The sequence below is a fragment of the Trachemys scripta genome, chromosome 1, assembly GCF_013100865.1.
Source record: "Trachemys scripta elegans isolate TJP31775 chromosome 1, CAS_Tse_1.0, whole genome shotgun sequence".
NCBI classification, from domain to species: domain Eukaryota; kingdom Metazoa; phylum Chordata; order Testudines; family Emydidae; genus Trachemys; species Trachemys scripta.
In genome coordinates, this window is record NC_048298.1 from 111,651,551 (window position 1) to 111,672,945 (window position 21,395).

At 43.4% G+C, this 21,395-nt stretch overlaps 1 protein-coding gene across 1 annotated transcript; it reads left to right on the plus strand.

Annotated features, from left to right (window-relative positions):
- Positions 1–1,979: 1,979 nt before the first annotated feature.
- MGST1 (microsomal glutathione S-transferase 1) lies at positions 1,980–16,505 on the plus strand. Its single transcript, XM_034781942.1, has 4 exons — positions 1,980–2,126; positions 10,908–11,055; positions 12,232–12,326; positions 15,870–16,505. The coding sequence occupies exons 2-4, from the start codon at positions 10,930–10,932 to the stop codon at positions 16,114–16,116; spliced, it is 468 nt and encodes a 155-aa protein (XP_034637833.1). The 5' UTR covers positions 1,980–2,126; positions 10,908–10,929; the 3' UTR covers positions 16,117–16,505.
- The last annotated feature ends 4,890 nt before the right edge of the window (positions 16,506–21,395 follow it).

Genomic DNA, 21,395 nt, shown 5'->3' on the forward strand with positions numbered 1-21,395 from the left:
CTTTGCTAGGTGCTTAACTACCCCCATGAACTTTATAAGGAGCCTTGGTGGCATGGAGATGCCTAACTCGGGGCCAAAAATTCCATTAGGTGGCAAGATTCCTAGGAGGTAAGCAGTGCTCTGCCTGGCCCAGCAACACCTAAGTCCATTTAAAATCAGCTCCTATGTGCCTAAGACAAGTTTGACAGCAGTGCTGGCATTTTATGCAATGTGTCCATTTTGTATCTTTCTGATCTGCCACATAGTGGTGAGGCTGCTTCTGAAATCTTTTTCTCCCAGAGTTAGTTCTTCTTTCTTTTTCAGGTCTTGATAGTTGGATAGACTGCAATTTTGTTTACTTGTTCTGACCTGGTTAGTCTGAACGCTTTGGCATAACGATGATTAGAATGACACAGTCACAGGATTATTGTCACTGACACTGAGGGAGAAACGGAAATGAAGTTTCAAGGTCCAGTTTCTCTCTTTCTTCTTCAAGTCCTAGTGCGCTGGCTGATAAAATCCATGGCACATCTCTCTTCACTCTTTTAGTACAAGCCTTTCACTTCCTGTAAAACCTAATTGTGAGCAACCTGCTCACCGTTTTGTAAAGGAAACTTTTGCTACTGGGCTAAATTTTCAAAAGCACCTATGTCACTTAGGAGCCCAAGTTGTTGGGGTTACTAGGCCTGCCTGAGCCAGAGTTCTTCCATGTTTAAACTCTGTCCTTCCATGTTTAACTCTGATCGACCTCAACAACCAAGGACAGGAATTGGAATGTGTAAATAGCCAGTTAGCAATTACGACCTTGTTCATACCAGGTACCAAACGATAATGATGAGATTGGCATGTTTCTAGCTGGGGAAGGGGTAATAAACTAAGGGTAAACAGAACCAAATAACAGTTTAGGGAGAAGTTACTAACAAGCTAGATTTATAGCCCTAGAATGATTTAATTGCTTAAATGTATAAACATGCCTTCGGTAGAGAGGGGAGGGGAAGTAAAGAGGGGGGGGGCTTGTAAAATGTATAAAGAAGAGAGAAACTGTTTTTGCTGGTGTGCTTGATTTGAGACTTGCCTGTCTCCTTGCACCCCTTTGAGATCTCAAATAAACTTTGATTGTTTCTCCACCCCGGTATGTTTATTGACGCGAAGCACTCCGGGCAACGAACCCCACTGTTACTGCCCTCGGGCCCCTGTGCAGGCAACAAAGTCCTAAGCCCAAGTCACTTTTGAAAATGGAAATTAGGCTCCTCACTCACTCAGGGTCTTTTGAAAACATTATCCATTGTGTATTTGTAATGGAGATGGGCCCAAATTGCACCTTTTGGATTTCATACTGGATTTCAACACTCTCCCAAAATCCAGGGGTGTTCAGAGGGTATGATTCAGGCATAGCTCTCAGGAAACAAACTGTGAACCTCTTTATTCACACTGTAAAGACGTCACTAGCAGGTGTAGTCACGCTGAAGTCAGTGAGACTGGTTGTGTAAGCACCTGCCCACCAGTGGGAGTAAGGGGTTCACCATATGGCATGGACCTGTAACCCCATCATAATGGAAACATTCCCAAGGCCTGTTAAAATGCAAGGAGAACTTAAAACTCCACTAATAAACTCTCAGAGGAATGGTGCATGCTATTGGCAAAGTACCCTCAAGGTTCCTTCCTAACCTTGAAACACTGGAGCTGTTACAAAAGATTCAAACCCTGCCTCTTCCCTACTTGCAACACACCCAGGGGAGTGTGATCCTCTGAGCTAAAGGGTGATCATGCTCCAAAGTGAGGGCGTGGGGTGGAGGGCAGCAGGAGAATGAAGGTGGGTGGAAGGGAAGGAGAGAAGGTGATAGCAGGAGAGTAGGGAAAGATCATATCAGATTGGCGTGGAAAGAGGTAGGTAGGAGGGAGGAATCAAGGCAGAAAAGAAGGGGGCAGGCCGAGGAAAGTATCCAGGGGGTGAGGAAAAGTGGGCTGGAGTGAAGGGAACAATCCAGGCAGCGAGGGCCAGGCAGAAGGGGCGGGGAATTTAGCTAGGGGCGTGCCAGGAAGGAGGGCGAGCTGCTCCAGTGGGCGGGCCGGCAGCTGCGAGCGCAGAGCCAGTGGGGGGGTCGGTGCGTGTGAACCTTTTGCCTGTCCAGCCGATCGGGAGCCAGGTGCGTTCAGTGCAACCTCTGGGTCGGGGCGCGTCGGGGGGTGGGGGACCGGGCAGACGCGGTGGGGTGCGGGGTATCTCCCCATTACCACTTGTGTGCAGCGGGGGCTACATGGCTCACGGAAGCCCAGTAACACGCCTTCCCCGCATGGCTCCGGACGCCAGCCTGAGAATCAGAGCTGGGCCCCAGGCGCAAAGTTCAGCTCCAGGGCGCAACTTCCTTCCTTCGGGCGCGGGGAGTCGGTTCGGGTCCCTCCGGCCCGGCGCGAGTGGATCCTGAGCGAGTGAGAGCCGGGCTCGGGCTCGGGCTCGGGCTCTGCCTTTTTGGCTGAGGTTTGTCAGAGAAGGGGCCAGGGAGCAGCGATCAGTGAATTGTGCTGTTGCGAGACTCTGTCTGATTGGCTCTGTGTTCTGCAAACCAGGCTGCTGTTTTCTTAGGGGATGATCGGGTTATTCTGGTGACTGCCAGTAAACGCTTAATTTCCCTGCGCACGCACTCCCATCCAAATGAAGGGGATTCCTCCTGTGACCGAAGGAACTCTCGCCATCCATTTGTCCGTTCATTTTAATGAGGCTGTTTTGCATGGGCAAAATTGCTCCCTTCCCTAGATATTTGCAGGATTGGGACTCACGTTTGTATATTCAAAACATAACAAACACCTAGGGTTGTGTGGACAAACCTGAAATGTTTTAAGGAGACTGCAGGCTACTTACAAATATTCAGCTTTGGAATAAACAGGGCCCCAAATGATTTAAATTACTTAAAAAAACAAAACGTTCTCTGAGGATTCTTTACCCCACTGCCCTGCCCCCAAATTAATTAAACTAACTTTGAAAGTTAGTGTAATTACATGTAAAACTTTGACCTGAGGAAGAACTCAGTGCTTGGGATGTTGTCAAGATGCAGGGTAAGGCAGTAATTCTTCTCAATGCTTTTTGCCATGAATGAATTAATTGTGTATTTAAAAAAAAATCAACCAAGTCAGCATGATTGTGAGTAAACTGACCTATCTTTATGCCCATTGTGTACAGGGGTGATGCAAGGAAAAGCTGATAAGGTTCAGTAGCATGAAATTGCAGAGTCATGGCTCTGGGCAAGTGAACTGGCGCCTTTGGAGATAAGAGGACCATGTCAGAGCAGGAGTATTGTGCTAGAGTTGTGGAATTCTTTAGACAGATGGTAATTGTAGTGAGATATGTGCAGTCCTTTTTCTGGGTCCACAGAATGAAAAAAGATTGAGAATCAAAATAGGTGGTATGAGGAACTGCGGGGTTGAGGGAGACCACAAGATCTTTATCCATGTTTGCAAGAGGGGAAAATGTTGGTGAACCACTGCTCTTGAGATGCTGAGGCCATGTTGATATTATGTATTAAAATGTTTTCTTTAATTGATTTAGGTATAAAACCCACATGCGGATACTCTTAAATCAATAAATGTGTTTATCTCCATCTAGTTTTAACTGATTCTTTATTAAATCAAGATCAATATCAATTAAATCAATATCAATAAGCCAGTTTTAAACCAATTTAAATGTGTCCACACTGTGGTTTTGCCCTAATTTAACAAAATCAGGGGTTCTCAAACTGGGGGTCAGGACCCCTCAGGGGGTCGCAAGGTTATTATGGGGGGATCGTGAGCTGTCAGCCTGCACCCCAAACCCCGCTTTTCATCCAGCATTTATAAGGGTGTTTACAAAAAAATGTTTTTAATTTATAAGGGGGGGGGGGTCGCACTCAGAGGCTTGCTATGTGAAAGGGGTCACCAGTACAAAAGTTTGAGAACCACTGAACTAAATGATCTTTAAAAGAACACACACAGTTAAACTAGTGCAATTTGGGCCTGATCTACATGACACAGCTTACATGGACCGAACTATGTTAGTGTACACACTAGAGCATTGTTCCTGCCGATGTAAGAGCCCTATGACACCGACATAGTAACTCCACCTCCACGAGAGGCGTAGGGCTCTCATATCAGTTTAGTTACTGCGATGCTGTGTCTGTGTAGTCACAGTGTTGACTCTGCGTTAGTTACATTGGCTGTTGGTTATCCATGCTGGAGCCCTGAAATTGACAAGAAAGCCAGGCAGCTAGAGCTGGCTGGCCCCGGCGCCCCGCTCATGAAAGCGAGAAGCCCAGGTGGCTGCCCCCACAGGGAACAGGGAGGCGAGAGCCTGGCGGGGCAGCTGGGTTCCTGGCAGGGAGCTGCCTGGAGCTGAGAGCCCTGGCTCTCAGCACACTGCCCCTCTTCAGTTGGTGAAGCGCTCCTGGTGAGAACATGCACCACCAACAGAAGGAGGGTAGCGTGGACATCAGCTACTGCAATAATTACTGCAGTGGCAGTAAGTTGACCTAACAAAGGTCAACTCAAGTCTGTAGTATTAACATGCCCGTAGAGTATAGACAAGGCCGTTCCACAAAGCACTGGAAACCATTTTCTACAGAGAGTGGCCTCCTCTTGTAGCTTCTCCCTGTAGTGAACCCCGCTGGACTTTAACAGGAGTGCTATGCACTGCAGGCTTGAAGCATCAGGCCCACAGTTTGCATCTAGGCACAGCAGAGAAAAGCAGAATTTCAGAGAGCAAGATTTAAACCAAACAAAAACTGGACATACTGATGCTAAAGCTTCTGGCTGCAACAATATGGGCAATGGGATGTTAATCACAATTGTGGAACCTTGACAGACTGGCATGGAGCTATCAGCGTGGACAAGGTCTCTGAGATCTTCTCACTTAAGCTTTGTGGAATCCAACCAATTCTTAGGGTATGTCTACACTGTGATAAAAGACCTGCCGCTGGCCCATGTCGGCTGACTTGGGTTCAGGCTGTGGTGCTATAAAACTGCAGGGTAGATGCTCAGGCTGGAGCCTGGGCTCTGAGGTCCTGTGGAGGGGGAAGGTCCAAGAACTCAGGCTCCAGTCCAAGACTGAACATCTGCCCTGCAGTTTTATAGTCCTGCAGCCAAGCCCTGCAAGCCCTTGAGTCAGCTGACATGAGCTGGCGATGGCTGTCCTGTGAGTCTGCGATCACGGTGCAGATGTACCCAAAGATTATGTCCACAGTAAGGAAAAAAGGTGTTAAAATCCTAGTAAAGACAAGGCAATTGGAGTTTTACCACAAGTTAACAGTCAAAGTAAACCCTAAGCTCCTCCATAGTGTTTTCCTTGATCTGATAACACATGTGAAAACTGCAGTCCGCCTTGTCTTCATGGGGGAGTTGGGAGGGATGGAAGGAAAGGTGAATTCTTATGCGTTAAAATCCTAATGAAGACAAGGCCTAAACTCAATAGAAGCTTGGAGCTTCTGAGATCAGTTTTCACAAATACGGAAAATAGGTGAATACAATGTTATAGTGAGCATTGGTTGTGACTCCTATATTTAGGACTATTATGACCCTTTCTTTGAGAAACTGTCATACCTCTGTTAGCAACAGGCCTTGGATATTCAGCAGGCAGACTCTCTCAGGCTGCAGAAGTGCCCTTTTTCGTTTTTCCTTTTTTTATGGTCCCATGAAATTCTGTTAATCTTTGCTGAGAGACAAATGGTTAAAGAATCACTGTTTCCTTTCTCTCACCACCGTTTCTCAAGAGACTATTGCGAGCATGCCATGCCACATAGCCCTGGGCACATCTGAGAGCTGCTGTAGTGGTGTGTTGGGGAAAGGGAGGTGGAATGGGCTTGGCTCCTTCACCTCCAGACCTAGCACTTGGCCCCAGAGATCTGTACCACAGTTTGGGAGCACTGCATGGAGTAGAGGCCCTACCACCACCTAGTGAATGTGTGGGACAATGGACAGACATTGGCTGATCTGGGTCCACCAACTATCCCTTGGACACAACTGCTCATGTCCCACAAAACTGGGGATAACAACAGTCTTCTGCTTCTAGCTAATGCAGTCCTGTAGTTCAAGTAGAAGCAGTCTCTGCTGCAATGCTGAAGGTTCAGGTCAAGATGGTTATGATAGAACTTGTTTTTCTCTCTTTTGTAAAAAGAAAGACCGACCCTCCGAAATCACCTACAAAAGAGCTGTGTTAAAAAATAATTGCAAAGTCAAACACTTGAAAGTTAGGAAATGCCAGATTTACGGTTGCCCGAGCAACCTTAATTCGACCCCCTTGTGTGTGTGTTTTATGATAAAGTCTTTAATTACAGGATCACATATTATTTTTTTTTCTACGGGACCCCTGCCTCCTTCAGTGCATTGGTTGGTTGCATGAGGGGTCAGAATTATGGCTGCATTGGTAACCACAAATTTAACTTTACTAACTTTCAGGTGCATGACTTTGCAACCCAAATAATGGGGGCCTTAATGTAAGTTTTTGTTGGTGGTGGGTGGTTGTTGGTTTTTTGTTTTTTTTTTTGGTTACGGGTCCATCAAGGGTCGCCCTGATAGTATAAGCCACCTGACTTTGCTCTTGTGACTTATGAACAGAAAACCTCCAGGAAAATAACTCTTCAAATTATTCTTTGGGGCAGGGACTGTCTTTTACAGAATACTTGTACACTGTCTAGCACAATGGGGCTTTGATCTCATCCGAGGAGCCTAGGCACTACTGCAATATAAATGTTTTATTTAATCTTGATTATTTTATGTAATGTGTAGCTGACATAAAGTTCCATCCTCTCCAGAGCATTATGCTGTTGAGAACAATCTCCTTGGAACTCCTTTAAAAAGCCTTGGGAAAAGAGTTTACAGTTGCCTATTCTTTTCTCATTAACCAACTATTTTTTTTTTTTTTTTTAGTGTAATCTTTTCCTGCAAATGGTGGTAAAACCTGTTCTTAAAAATTCTTTCTAAAGGGGTAAAATACTTAGGCAAGTTTTGTTTTGATTACAAAGCAGGGTCAGTGTGTCCCTGAGTAGATGGAAATGAAGCAGTTACCTTTAGATACTGATGATACACTCAAATATGTGAATAGCTTTATTGCAAAAAATGAGATACTCATGTCTATTATTTAAATATCATACTAATACATATAGTATGTTGCTGATACTTTTAAGTAAAAATAAAATCATTCTTCAACCCAGAAGAGAACTACCGTATACATTCGTTCATAAGCCGAATTTTCGAATTTTTTTAGTAAAAAAGGGGGAAGCACCAGAGAAGGGGGTCGGCTTATGAACGGGTATAGAGAGGGAGAGCTGGGACACAGCCCCTCCCCCCAACAGAGGGAGCAAGGAGAGGCAGCAGAGCCAGAAGGGAAGAGGCGGGGCCAGAGTCTCTCCGCTTCTGGCCACGTTGCTCTCCCCCCAGCCTCCGAAGCAGCTGCAGCTCCAGGGCTGGCAGGCTGCAGCCGTGACGCTCCCCCCCCCACCCCCCCGACCCCAAGCAGGCTGGGGCTACGCCGCTGGAGCACGCTACGGCCGTGCCACCCGGCTCTGCCCACTGGAACGTGCTGTGCCGCCCAGTCTGACCCACCGGAGCAGGCTGCAGCCGCACTGCCCGGCCTGCCGGAGCAGATCTGGCCAGGTCAGAGACATCCTCCCTTGGCCCTCCCCAGAAAAGGTGGGAAGGGATGGGATGGGGAGAGTGTGGAGGTCCTGGGCTAGGGATGGGGTCATTTGCGGAGTGGTCACAGGGATTACTCCCAGCTTCTACCCCCCACAAAAAAAAATTTCCCCACCAGTTGCTGTCCTGGCCCGTCAGGGTGAGCAGCTGGCGCACTGGGACACTTTGTTTTACCTCCGTGCCTGCGGACGCTCGAGGTAAACAAACCATCTCGGCCTGCCAGCAGCCTATCCTGATGGGCCGGGAGCCAAAGTTTGCTGGTCCCTGAATTATAGGGTCGGCTTATGAACGGGTTATAAAAATTTTCCATTTTTACTTATCCATCTTGGGAGGGGGTGGGGGCGGTCGGCTTATAAACGAACCGGCTAATGATCGAGTATATACGGTATTTCTGGCTACTATCATGTGCCCTGTATCAGTTCTGATTCCTAAACAATTTAAAACAAACAAACAAAAATACCAAATCTAATCCTTCTGTTCTTTACAGGGTACAAGCAATTTATATGTGGGGAGAGGAAGGGAGTGTGTGTGTGAGAGAGAGACAGACAAACACACAAGACAATGAATCACTAAAAGCACTAATACATACAAATGAACATTTGTACTAAAAACGAAGTATAAGTGTTTTAAGAGTGTATTGGCAGCTACCCATGCCTTCCCTGCTCAAACTTAAAAGTCACCAACAAAGCCGAGTGGAGAGGAATGGATTAGCACCCTGCTTCTTTGCAATATATACTGAAGACTGAAGTTCTCTTCTTTTTTTTTTTTTGAGGGGGAAACTATTTTAGTGCGCTTTTTTTTTTTTACAAATAGAATCACAGAAATGAAGGGCTGGAAGGAATCTCAAGAGGTCATCTAGTCCATCCCACCCATCTGAGGAAGGACTAAATATACTTAGATCATCCCTGACAAGTGTTTGTCAAACCTGTTCTTTAAAAACTCCAATTATGGGGATTCCACAACCTTCCTAGGCTAACCTGTTCTAGTACTTCACTAATCTTATAGTTTTTCCTGGTTTTTAACTTACATTTCCTTACTGCAAACTAAGCTGATTACTTCTTGTCCTGCCTTCAGTGGACATGGAGAACAATTGATCACTGTCCTTTTTGTAATGACCTTTCACATAGTTGACGACTGTTATGTCCACTCTCCGCCTTCCTTTAGGCCTTGTCTTCCGGTGTTCACACTCTTTTTAACTTTGCTTTTTGTAATGTAATGACTGTACTAGCAAGCAAGTTTACGTAAAATATCTGCTCAATGTGCAGCACCAGTCAGCAAAACTACAGAATGCTCAAACCTGGAGAAGAGCTCTGTGTAGCTTCAAAGCTTGTCTCTTTCACCAATAGAAATTGGTCAAATAAAAGATACTTACATGGCTACAACAATGCTGCAAACAGAATGTTAAGAACCATTTGGAAAGGGATAAATAATAAGACAGATAATATGATAAGGCTGCTGTATATATAGCTATGATACACCCACACCTTGAATACTACATGCAGTTCTGGTTGCCTCATCTCAAAAAAGATATATAAGAGTTGGAAAAGGTACAGAGAAGGGCAACAAGAATGATTATGGGTATGGAACAGCTTCCATACAAGGAGAGAGTAAGAAGATTCGAACTGTTCATCTTAGAAAAGAGATCGGCTATGACAGGTCTATATAATCATGAATGATGTGGAGAAAGTGAATAGGAAAGTGTTATTTACCCCTTCACAGAACACAAGAACCAGAGGTCACCCAATGAAGTTTGTAGACAGCAGATTTAAACCAACATAAGAAAGTACTGCTTCACAAAGTGCATAGTCAGCCTGTGGAATTCATTGCCAGGGATGTTGTGAAGGCCAAAAGTGTAACTGGGTTAAAAAAAAGAGTTAGATAAGTTCATGGAGGATAGGTCCATCAATGGCTATTGGCCAAGATGGTCAGGGATGCAACCCTATGCTCTGGGTATCCCTAAACATCTGACTGTCAAAACCTGAGAGTGGACAACAGGGAGATGGGTCACTCAATAATTGCCCTGTTCTGTTCATTCCCTCTTAAGCATCTGGCACGCCTCGCTGGGTTATATGGATCATGGGCCTGACCCTCTACAGCCATTCTTATGATCTTGTGGATATTTATGGGAAAAACAAGTTGTAAATGAGTGTTTAGGGGAAGCATATTTTGAACTTGTGAATGTAAGAACTTGTCCCAGAAATATCATGCAATAAAAGTTACACTCACCCAGTCAGGCAACAGACAGTACCATGTAACTAGCCATAGCAAACCAACATATTTTGATTTATTTCCAGAAATTGGTGAATAATCTTGAATAACAACTAAATTCAATCATCCTATTTGTGGACAAAACAGAAAAAGTGGCTAAAGTGTCAAATATTCCACCAGAAAATATATAGCTTTGATATAATTCTGATTTTTGCCTGGGACACTTGGTTTACCACTCCTACTCTTAAAAATCTAAACACACAAAATAGCATGGAATCTCTGACAGGAAGTGGTTAGAATTTAATACTATATAACTTCTGTAAGAGAGTGGCTTAGTCCCTATCTACCACTACAGTGCTCTGTAATGCCTTGTTGGGGTATCTGTTTTGTTCTGACTCAAGTACCACCTACTGAATCCCCTACACATAGGAGTGTTCTTCAGGGCCTCCAGTCGAAGTAGACATAAGTCTCTATGGTGAGTTCTTGATGAAAACAAGACAGATTAGATACATTTCTTCTCCTGTCTTTTTTCTTCCAATGATGGTCTGGTGGAGACTTTTGATAACCCAGATCTATATCCTGAGCAGGGTCAAGTGCATGCAACTTTAATTATGCTGCTAGTAATAAAAGTCCATTATATGATATTAAGTGGAAAGATAAACCTAGGACTGTCTCATCACACCCACCAAACTTGTTAGGGAAAAGACATTGAAGATGTCAGTCTAACTTCATGCTAGGGGAAAGTCTTGACTACGTTTATAGTGCTGATGACTGAAGGTGTATTATGTTCTATAATTAAACTGTTTTTCTTGGTGTGGTTGTTTAAATGTTTTGGCTGTATATTTTCATGACTCAATGAACAATTCCTTGAAAAGGAGAACTATAGGGCACCAAGAGGACTTTTTAGAGTTGCAGCCTAGTGAAGATGGAGGGTTTAGGCGTAGCGTTATTAAGTCTCAGCCTTAATTATGGCGTCGCTACAGCGCTGCTAAGGAAAGCTGTTCTCGTGAACGTATCATCATACTTCCATTCGTTACACTCTTGGCCTAAATTTTCTCTTGTAGGTCTTCAGTGAGATACGCAGAAATGGCTGAACTTGCCCAGCTAATTGACAGCGAGGTGTTCCTGGCTTATGCTACCTACACAACCATTGTCCTTTTTAAAATGATGCTAATGAGTCTTATAACAGCATTCTTCAGAATGACAAGAAAGGTAAAAAACCGGGGATGTAATGTGGCAGAACCGATTGAGATTCACATTAACATACAAAAGTATCAAAAGTATCTCTTCCCTTTTCTGCTTTAAATACTGATTTTTTTATTATTATTATTCTAATAATATTCAGTTCCTTTCCTTAGTCTGGTGGTGCTTCATTTAATGTCACTAATAGAAAATGCCTACCATCGTAATTACAAGGCAGTCTCTTTTACAGACACATTTGAGTTACTGTATCGCTCTGCTCCTGAAACTATTCCATTCTTCTATATAGAAATCCTCTCTCACTGGAGGATTCTCTCTTGTTGCCCAGAACGCGGTCTCTTGAGCACACACCTTATAAAGCAGATGTTGTGTGATTTTTTTTGTGTCAAACTAACCAAATAATAATTGGGGGTGGGAGGGTGGGGAGGAAATACACATATTTCCAAGCTGTGTGTATTGCAGTATTCCGTCTGGAAGTAACAAAGGACTATATAACTACGTGAGAGGAGAGGTAACAGCCTCCTAACTAGTTTAAAGGCAGATGGGAGGGGAGAAGCCCACCTGGCTACTGCTGCCACATGGGAATCTGAGGGAAGAAAGCAAGCAAGCTGGCAAGCAATTATACCTACCATCTCTTCTAGATGGCTTCCCAGACCAATCATATCACTTCTATCTTGGCAAGGTTGAGTTTCAGTCAGCTTCCACTTTCTTCCAGCCCTCACTGTAACTGAGGCCTCCACACACACAGATTGTATCGCATTAAGGTATACTGTTTTAGTTAGAGCAGTACAGCTCAACTAATGTGGAAACAAATCTATTGATATAAAGCACCTTTATACCAATATGACTGTTCCCGAATGGGAATAAGCTATACTGATATAAAGCACATTTTTACCAGTATATCTGCTTCCACACTAGGGCATGTAGCATTATAACTGCATAGGGAAAAAAATCCCACCCCTCACTCACGTAGTTATACAGCACAAAAGCTGTTATATAGAGTAGGCTTGATTTTTTTCAGGTTTGGCATTTTACAAGGCTTTGGTGCATGTATGTAACATCGGTTAGGATTACTGGGATGTTCTTTAAGAGAACACTTACACCAAGCTGCAGGAAGCTTTTATGTCTTAGCCAGAAGAGCTGCATTCTTCTAATGCATTTGGTTGGGGTGTTTGTTTGTTTGAACAGGCATTTAGTAACCCAGAAGATACAGCAACGTTTGGCAAAGGTGAGAATGCTAAGAAGTACCTGCGGACTGACCCAGACGTTGAACGTGCGCGCAGGTAATACCGTGGAAGTCTATCAGAGCCATTCTTGGGTAGCAGAATAAAGCTATTTTAGAAAATTAATTACAGCCCATTTTCTCTAGGTCCCATATATATATATATATATATATATATATATATATATATATAAATTTTGTTTATGTGGTAATCTAATGGAACAAGTGTCTAAAAAGAACACAATCTGATCAGCATATGTATTAAATAATATATAAATAAATATATAAAATTAACCATCTGGGTGGGCAAGGGCCTGATTGGATGAAAGCCTGATCCTGAGCAATATCCAATGTGTGTATGACTGGGGGTGGGTGGGGAAGATTGTAAACCATGCTTAAAAACTGGGCTGAACTTTAGTGGGTTATAGTAAGTATAAATAAGCTTCTTATGCAACTTGCACATGAACAGCTGTGATTACTGACCTTTCCTTTTCAACTCTTGCTAAGGCAAAGGAAATTGTGGGGAAGAGGAATAGGTGTATTACCTATTAAAATCATGGAATTCAAGATAGTATCACAGGGCCCAGTCTGGCGAGGTGTTGTACTGAGTGGGAGTTGAGGCCTCTTCTCTCTTCGCATAATGGAATGTACAGGTTCCCTACTGTTGCACCAGTTATACAGGAAGATGGATCAGTCTTATAATCCTATATTCTGTTAAAAAAATGGTAATGTGTCATTTAGCAATGTATTAGAATTTAAGAGCATTTCCATTCTGCCATGAGTCTTTCTCTAGGGGCTGAATATTGGTTTGAAACTTTTTTTGCTTTTATTTAGCTTGCGGTGACATTCGTCTATGCTCTCACAAAAAATATTACTTAGATACTTTTTGACAAACCATTACTAATCCCCCTGCTGTCCCCCTGAAAAAGGAAATTTTTCATTTCATTCGGCTTTAATGAAGACTGGCGACTTATGTGGTATAGTAAAAAAAAAAAAAAAATAAAGCAAAAGGGATTTTATCAATATAAAAACGGCTAATAAACATGGCCCACAACTCTTTTTCTCCTAATGGCTTTAATATGAAGTTATATCTTCATTCCCACCGCTGGGGAGCAAGCTACCAAATGTCAGTGATGGGCAAGACTCTTTTAACATAAACAACAAAACTCTTTGGAACCATCAGTAGGAATCAAATGCATCCTTGCAAAGGTAGATTTATGTAGAGAGGATTCCACGTATCCTGAAATTAGCAATTTCCAGTTAATGGCAACATATTGCTGGGAACCAATCCCATCCCATTAACATCACTGTGAATGGGATTTGGACATTGGCACCGGCTTACTACCAACTCTTTTGGGAAGAAAGCCCCCAGCTGAGGGAAGGTTTGTGAGGCAGCAGCAGGGAAGGAAGTGCTGGGACGCCTTCCCTCACTGCAGCCCTGCAAACTTGTGGCCAGTGCTCAGCTGTCCCAGCTCCTCCTTCTGCAAACCTGCCTGCACACAGGCTGTAATGGGCTGCAGGCTGGGAAGTGAGGCTGTGAGCAGATCAGTAGTGGGGAGAGGGGCTGCAGCCTGGATGCCAGAGATGCAGAATGCGTGAATTCTTTGGGCTGCGCCCTGCTGCAGGGAACTGCATGCAGGGAAGGAAGTGCTGCGATATGCTGAGCCCTAATGCCTAGAGAGCTCAGGGAGAAGTACGGTGTGGCCCCAGCGCTCCTGCTCCATGTAGAAAGCCCTGGCATCTGGGCTGCAGCCTTCCTCCTTACCACTGCCCGGACTGCAGGGCTTCAGCCAGGAAAGGCACGTCACAGCACTACCTTCTCTGGCTGCAGCCTCTCAAACTGGCCGTCCTCTTCAACTGCTGGATGGTAGCAATGTTTTGCTGGCAATGGAGGGATTTTTAATAAGTGGAATCTACTGAAGTTCCCTGAAGTCTGTTCTGGGTGGCCACCAAGGAGTCCAGGGCACTTCTTTATAAGGCTGGGGGTTTTCCCGGAGGACACTGGCCAAAAGTTCCCCATCTCCCCCTCTGTTGTGCAGTGAGTTGTTTGCTAGGTGTCCACTTGGATGATGGTCACAAAAGTGGCTGCATTTCAGTGAGAATTCATTTCTGTACATGTATAGCTTCAAAAAGATGAAAAGGGCCATGTGAAAGTAGAATATTAACTTTGCTACCATAGTAAATTGTCCATGTAGGATACACTGTTATTTTAAAACATCAACAACAACAACCTACTAGAATTACACACACACATACAGTGTTAAGATTCTGTCCTAAGCCCTCTTCCCCAAAAGCCATAGACAGAGCCGTAACTAGCCATGTTAGCACCTGGGGTGAGCAAGCATATTTATGCCCCCTACTATTTTTTTTTCCCCATTATTTTTCCACCCCGGCAGCTTTGCACCCTGGGTGGCTACCCCGCTGGCCCCACCCTGGTTATGGCCTTGGCCATTGATTCCAGTGTTGATGCTTCCACAGAACAGTTAACTCAGCCCAGTTCAACTTACTCAATTAACATTGCAACACACATTCTTTTTACAACAGTGGTTAACTTTACATGCTGTTGGCAGATAGTTATGCATTTTTTCTTTTGCAAACTTCATGACAACTGTGAAGAATGAAGCATACTGTAAGAGTGATTTAGTTTCAGTTGGATTTATTAGTGTAAGAAGAGGCCTAATGACATTTCTATGTTTAATGTATATTTTGAGTGTGTTTCTGCTTTTATGATAAAAAGCAATGCAAACAGTTCCTAATCTGTTACTGACTAGCAGGGAAACCTAAAATAATTAATGGTAGTGCCAAACAGCAAAGCTCTTGCTTGAATTACGTTTTTCCAAAGTTGTGGAAGGAGAGGAAGAGTTCTAGGGGCAGGTGTGGAAGGAGAGGAAGAGTTCTAGGGGCAGGTGTGGAAGGAGAGGAAGAGTTCTAGGGGCAGGTGTGGAAGAGCAGTTTCAGATCTGGCGTTTTGGTTTGGGCCCGTTTCAAATAATTTGATTTATGACATCAAAATAACAATAGCTGAAAACTGTGTGGCCTAGCAGTGGAGAAGAAACAACCAGAGGAAACAAATAGGACACTCATTAGGCCAGAGTGCTCAAAAAAGAATGTTCTGCAAGATGGCTGAACTTCAGGCACTTTGATTGGAAGGAATAAAACTATTTGTGCGTTGAAGTTTGTCATGAAAATGTACTTGTAAAAGCAATGCTGCAGACTATCAAGGATAGCTGGAATAATGCACATTAAAGTACTTTCTAAAGAAATTTTTAGACTGACTATCCAATACAGCTTTAATATTTTGGAGTGCTTTTCAATTAAATTGTACCTCCAATGCACTCCAGGAGCTAGACAGTTATAAAATTTAAAATACAAAATAAAAGCCAGGGGGAAGGGAAGGGAATTGAGGGACATGTAATGGTAGGAAATATGTTTTTCATATTAACTCTTTACTGAGACTGTGCATGTACATAAAAATAAATGTGTGTTAGTCTTGTCCTTAATTGTTAGCACTGTTTTGAAGATGCAGTAAAACTTCCTAAGTCTTTTTTAAAGCAGTGCTTTATTCTGCAAAGTGTAACACTGTACAACGACTTTCTTTCCCCAGAGGCCATCTGAACGACCTTGAAAACATTGTCCCGTTTATTGGCATTGGTCTGCTCTATGCCCTGAGCAGCCCTGCTCTGTCCACAGCCTTGCTGCACTTCAGGATCTTCGTTGGGGCTAGAATCTTTCACACTATTGCGTATTTGACACCTCTCCCCCAGCCCAGCCGAGGCTTGTCTTGGTTAGCTGGGTATGCAGTTACCATCTCAATGGCATACAGGGTGCTGAAAACTGGATTGTACCTGTAGCTAGAACACTGCCTCATCACCCCCTCGACATTCCACATGAAGTTTCCAACAGCGCACTAGATTAAACATGGCTATCTTAAATGAACTTTCAAATCTTTGTAACAATTTTTACATGGTGACTAGGGCTGCATTTTTAACAAAGAGGCTCTTCATTCCTATTTGAAATGTTTCTCTTCAAAGCAAAAACGTTCCCTCCCCATGTCCTCTCTATTCACAGTCTGCTTTGCCAAAAAACATTAGTTTGAATGTTCTCTCTGTGATTTGTTGAAGGCTTAAGATTCTGAACATATGACAATGCTGTATCTAGAGCATGGGTGGTGATTTTCTACAAATGGATTCTTTTGGGCTGTATCTCTGAAGCCTAAATCAATAAAGACGAGAAAAAAAAATAAGTGTGTTTGAATTTTTGTTTTTGTTTTGACTCCTCTAACTGCAGCCAGCAAATAGGATGTCACAATGAATCAGAGAGAGATTCAAATCATACAGTTCTTTTGAGGAACGTTTACTTTAATAATAAGATCTAGCAAGTAATGCCAGGCCTTGCAAAGAATTTTTGATGAAATTGTTATTGGTGTAATCCACTATGGGATTAAAAAATGAAACTCCAGCAGATCAATTTTCTCAGGCTAATAGCATATTTTATATATATATATATATATATATATATATATATATATATATATAGTGTGTGTGTAGATTTTTTTTTTTCTGGGCTAGATTCTGTTTTGCTACACAGGTGAAAATTTGAATTCACTTTTTGGAGTTACTCCAGATTTATGGCTGTGTAGCAGCCCTTTTGAGGAGGGGCTGTCTTCATGATGGGAAAGAAGCACATAAGTGAAGGAGCTAGCCTTTGCTTATGTGTATTCCCAGAAGATACATAGGTGACTATCTATTGAATGCATATGTTGTGGTGTGTTTCAAAAATAGATCAATAATGGAAGATCTTGCTCTGAAAGTGGAGAATAAAGCTTAAACTTGCTGATGATGTTAATTTGAATGTGTGAATGTCACAAATGTTTCATAAAATACCAAAGCAGTGCTTGAATCTCTGTAGGTCTTACTCAGTTAAGATCACTGGGTTCACATTCAGATGTATTTGAAGAAGTGGCTACTTTTTTTTAACCTAAGGTATGTGGTGCATAGGTCATTACCAAGAATGGGCATAAGTTCCAGCATCAGAAGCCAACGCCTACTATGTAACTGCCTCTTTAATAGTTACATTAGTTAATCTTGCTGCTGCTTTACCCCAAAATGTGGTTTCTCTCTCCCACTAGAGCTGAGCCATGCTGAAAGGCAGTCCCGGCAGTGTCCTGAGAACTCTCTCTCTGCTTCCCCTTTCCAGAGACTATTTCCCCTCCCTTCTGCATGGGTGAGGTTGCAGTGCTGTGAGGCATGTTAATTATCGATGCTCAAGAAAATCAATAGCTTGGCAGGCAGGAGTGACTCTTGCAGCCAATTGACATTTTCCCATGTCCCCGCCCTATCTTGTGTTCTTTTCGTTGCAAAGTGACAGAGTTGCAGCATTGCTTCTGAATTGGAGCGTTCCTTGCTGCGGTGTATCCTACAGCTTCTAGGCTATTGAGCTAGTCTCATTTTGTTAAACTTTGGCAAGGAGAAAAAAAAGCAACAATATCATATTCAGGAATATGATCTTTAACTCCATCTGCATCAAATTCCTATACAGAGGTGAAACATTTTGAAGATAAATACTTAGGGCCTAGCTTTATTTCTGTGATCCTACATTTGAAACAAAAAAACTAGTTTTGAGTCTTTTCCATTTTGCTAATCAGCATCAAAGCTCTGAACACGTGCTTCTTAGCTAAGAAATAAGAGAAACTGGATACTTACGGTTGTACAATATTCTTTATTTCTCTTACAGTTGATTACTAAAAAAAAGTATAATTTGTCTTCCTCTCCCCCTTACTCCACATAAAAAGGAAAACAAAAAATTGTGTGTACATAGTTGTGAGCCATGATTAACCTACAAAACCTACTTACTGCTGTATCAGTTTCAAAGAAACTCCTATTTCCAACTCAATGGGAGGACCTTGAGTAGATTTTCTGGGAAGGTCTCTGTTTTAGGATATGTGATGTGTCCATGTCACTTTCACTGGGAAGATATTAAAACAATATGGGACCTTTTAAAGAGAATAAGAGATCACAAGTTATGATAGACAAATGTAGTAGTTGGGTGAGCTAATTTTAACCCTTTTGGGATACAATAGAACGTCTATTTTACTGACTTATTGGGGACTGAGGAGTTCATAAAACCATACATCTTTAAATCACAGTAGATAAAGTGCATAAGTTGCCATATGATGTATTGCATTGCTTTTATGTCCTTAAAACCACACTGCAAAGTGACTTCTAGTGCACTGAAGGCATCGGGATGTTGAGTTCTTCATTGATGTAACTCCTCCTACTCCCACAATTGCAGCGAAAAATGGTTCGTATAATTGGTCACTTGTAAGATAGGTAAGATCTTAGCTGATTCCGTTATTTAAATTTCTAACTATTAATGTATTAAAATATCAGACAATAAGTGTCTTTCAGTGCAAGATGCAAGACATCTGGGAAGGACTCCATTTGAAGTTATCCCTTACTTTTAAGCAACATGACTAGTTCCTGTATCAATTTATTAGACAATAAAGCAAGAAGGATAAAACTAATTCAGGCTTGCTTCTGGCTTAGATCATTTGCCTCTCTTTGCTCAGCCAAATGTACAAAAAGTTGAGACATCTGAAAATATGAAGGAGTGGGGCTTGTGGGTCTGGGGATCTAGCAGAGATGGCTTTTGAGGTTGGTGCTGCTAGGTTTTACACTACTAGGATTGAGGTAGACAATGCAACTTCCTGTATTGGAAGTGAGACAGGGCACTGTGGTTATCACTCTTGTCTTCTCATGAAATACCTGCATCTCTTATTACAAGGCTAGCCATTTTTTGCAGCCAGATAAGCAGAGAACTCGTGAGAGTGGCTAGGGCTGGCTGGCCTAAACATACTCTTATTCTAAGAATGCAGTTCTTGGGTTTGCACGGAAAAAGGTGCAGCTAATTGCTCACCCATATGGCTGGCTTAAAAGAACCAATTCTCATTGAAAGTTTCTTGCTGCCCCAAACCCCTGCCAGTCTTTAAGGGCAATGATGGACCCCAGAAGTCTCTTCTGTGCAAATTTCTCATGGCATCCGAGGCACTTGCCTTTCCTTAGAGCTTGGGCAAATCCTGGAGATGTAGCCCTGCTTCATGCTCAGGTATGGAATAAAAGTAAAAATCTTACTTACTTGAGCTGAGCAACTCCCACTGAAGCTGATATGCTGCACAGATTTTAAAAGTGTGGACTAGTGGCCTGAGCTCAACACCAGAGAGCTGGAAACTCCTGCATTCTGATCTCAGCTTCAGTGATGACCCCCTTTGTGACCTCAAACAAGGTTGCTTAAACCTCTGTGTCTTAGTTTCCACATTTGTAAAATGGGATGATACACATCTACCTTGTTTGTAAAATGCAAGCAAGAAAGTTGCTATATAGGTGTTACAGGATGTCCAGTCAAAATGGGTGAGATTTTAAAGGTATTTAGGCACCTACAGATACAGATGGGTGGCTGGTTGGATTTTGAAAGGGCTTAAGTGCCTAACTTCCATGGAAATCACTTCTTTTCTGCTTTGATCACTGCCTTGTAGCTTTTGAAAATCACACCAGCACCTGTCTTCATCTTCAGGTCCCTAAATACCAAAATCTGGTCCAATCCTCCTTTTGGACAAAGGCTGTTTTCTCAAGCACTTGGGGTAAACATTTCAGAAATACCTAAGTAATTTAGCCGTGGTCTACATTACAAAGTTAGGTCAACATGAGCCATCTTGCGTCAACATAGTTGTGCCTGTGTCTACACTTAAATTTGTTTCCCACTGATGTAAGCACCCCATTATAGCGGTGCAGTCAGTCCACCTCCCCAAATAACGTTGAACCATGGTTGATGCGTTGAGGTTGACTCAGCATGAATGTAAACACTGCATTACCTATGTTGGATCCTAACAGTCCTCCAGCAGCTGTCCCACAATGCCCAACATTGACCGCTCTGGTCAAAATTGTGAACTCCACTGCCTAGGAGTCATGGATACTAGAAGGCACCCCCACCTTTAAAGCACTGAATTTTTTAAAATCCCTTTTCCTGATTGTCCAGTTTGACAGGTCCAAACAATGGAGAACTGCTAGATGTGCAACTGCTCAGCTGACCATGCTGGCTACATGCATGGGATCTTGTGAAGGGGCACACCCTCACACTGACAGAGAAGAGACTAATGAGCACCTCTGGGCCAGTTCAGCACCAACCAGGCACACTTGCAAAGCTTGTTCTGCCTGGAGGGGGGAACTTAAAAGGGAAAACCTGCCACGGGAAGGGGTGATGAACAGGGAGGAGGCTGCCCTGCCTTGGACAGCTGATAGGGGCTCTCCAAGGGCTTGTCTATACTGGCACTTTACTGTGCTGCAATTTTCTTGCTCAGGGGTGTGAAAAAACACTCCCCCTGAGCGCAGCAAGTTTCAGTGCTGTAAAATACCAGTGTAGATAGTGCACTAGCGCTAAGAGCTAGGCCCCTCAGGGAGGTGGGTTGTTTGTTTTTTTTTTAGAGCACTGGGAGAGCTCTCTCCTATCGCTCTGCTGCGACTACATAAGTCAAGCCAGCGCTTTAACATTTCCAGTGTAGACTAGACCTAAGAGAGAGATACCAACAAGTCTCACTGTTTCTGAAGCTGTACTACCCAGCCTCACGGCAGCATGCCCCATGAGGAGGGGCTGAAGGTGGACCTTGTGTAGATTAAGCCCTAAGGGCTGACCCAGGAAGACTGCCTGAGTTCAGGTCAATCTTGTTTCTTTTCAATTTCCCATGGACTCCCCTCTCCTAACAGGGAAGAATGAGGGGAGAGGACTTTTCTTTGGTTTGTTTGCTCCAAGAACCCCTTGGGTGTCTGCTGGGGGGGGGGGAGAGAAAGACATTGAAGGACCTGAAGCTGGGCCTGGAGGGGACTTGATGGGACCCCTGCCCCCCACAGGTCTCCTGTGCCTGTAGGGAGAAGAGGCTTTGCCAGCACATTTACAGACCAGCCATAGAAACGTGAATATCTATGAGCAGATTGCACTGAGGGATGCAGGAGAAGGGGTTGACAGGGCTGAACAGTAGTGCTGCATGAAAGCAAAGGAACTGCAGCAGGCATACCAGAAAGCCAGGGAGGCCAGCAGTTGATCTGGTGCCAAGCTGCAGACTTGACACTTTACAAACATC

Bases quoted from the DNA above. Each gene is read 5' to 3' on its own strand.
- MGST1 (XM_034781942.1), top strand. From the start codon at position 10,930: ATGGCTGAACTTGCCCAGCTAATTGACAGCGAGGTGTTCCTGGCTTAT. The intron at 11,056-12,231 runs GTAAAAAACCGG...TTGTTTGAACAG, and splicing joins TCTTCAGAATGACAAGAAAG to GCATTTAGTAACCCAGAAGA. The intron at 12,327-15,869 runs GTAATACCGTGG...TTCTTTCCCCAG, and splicing joins GACGTTGAACGTGCGCGCAG to AGGCCATCTGAACGACCTTG.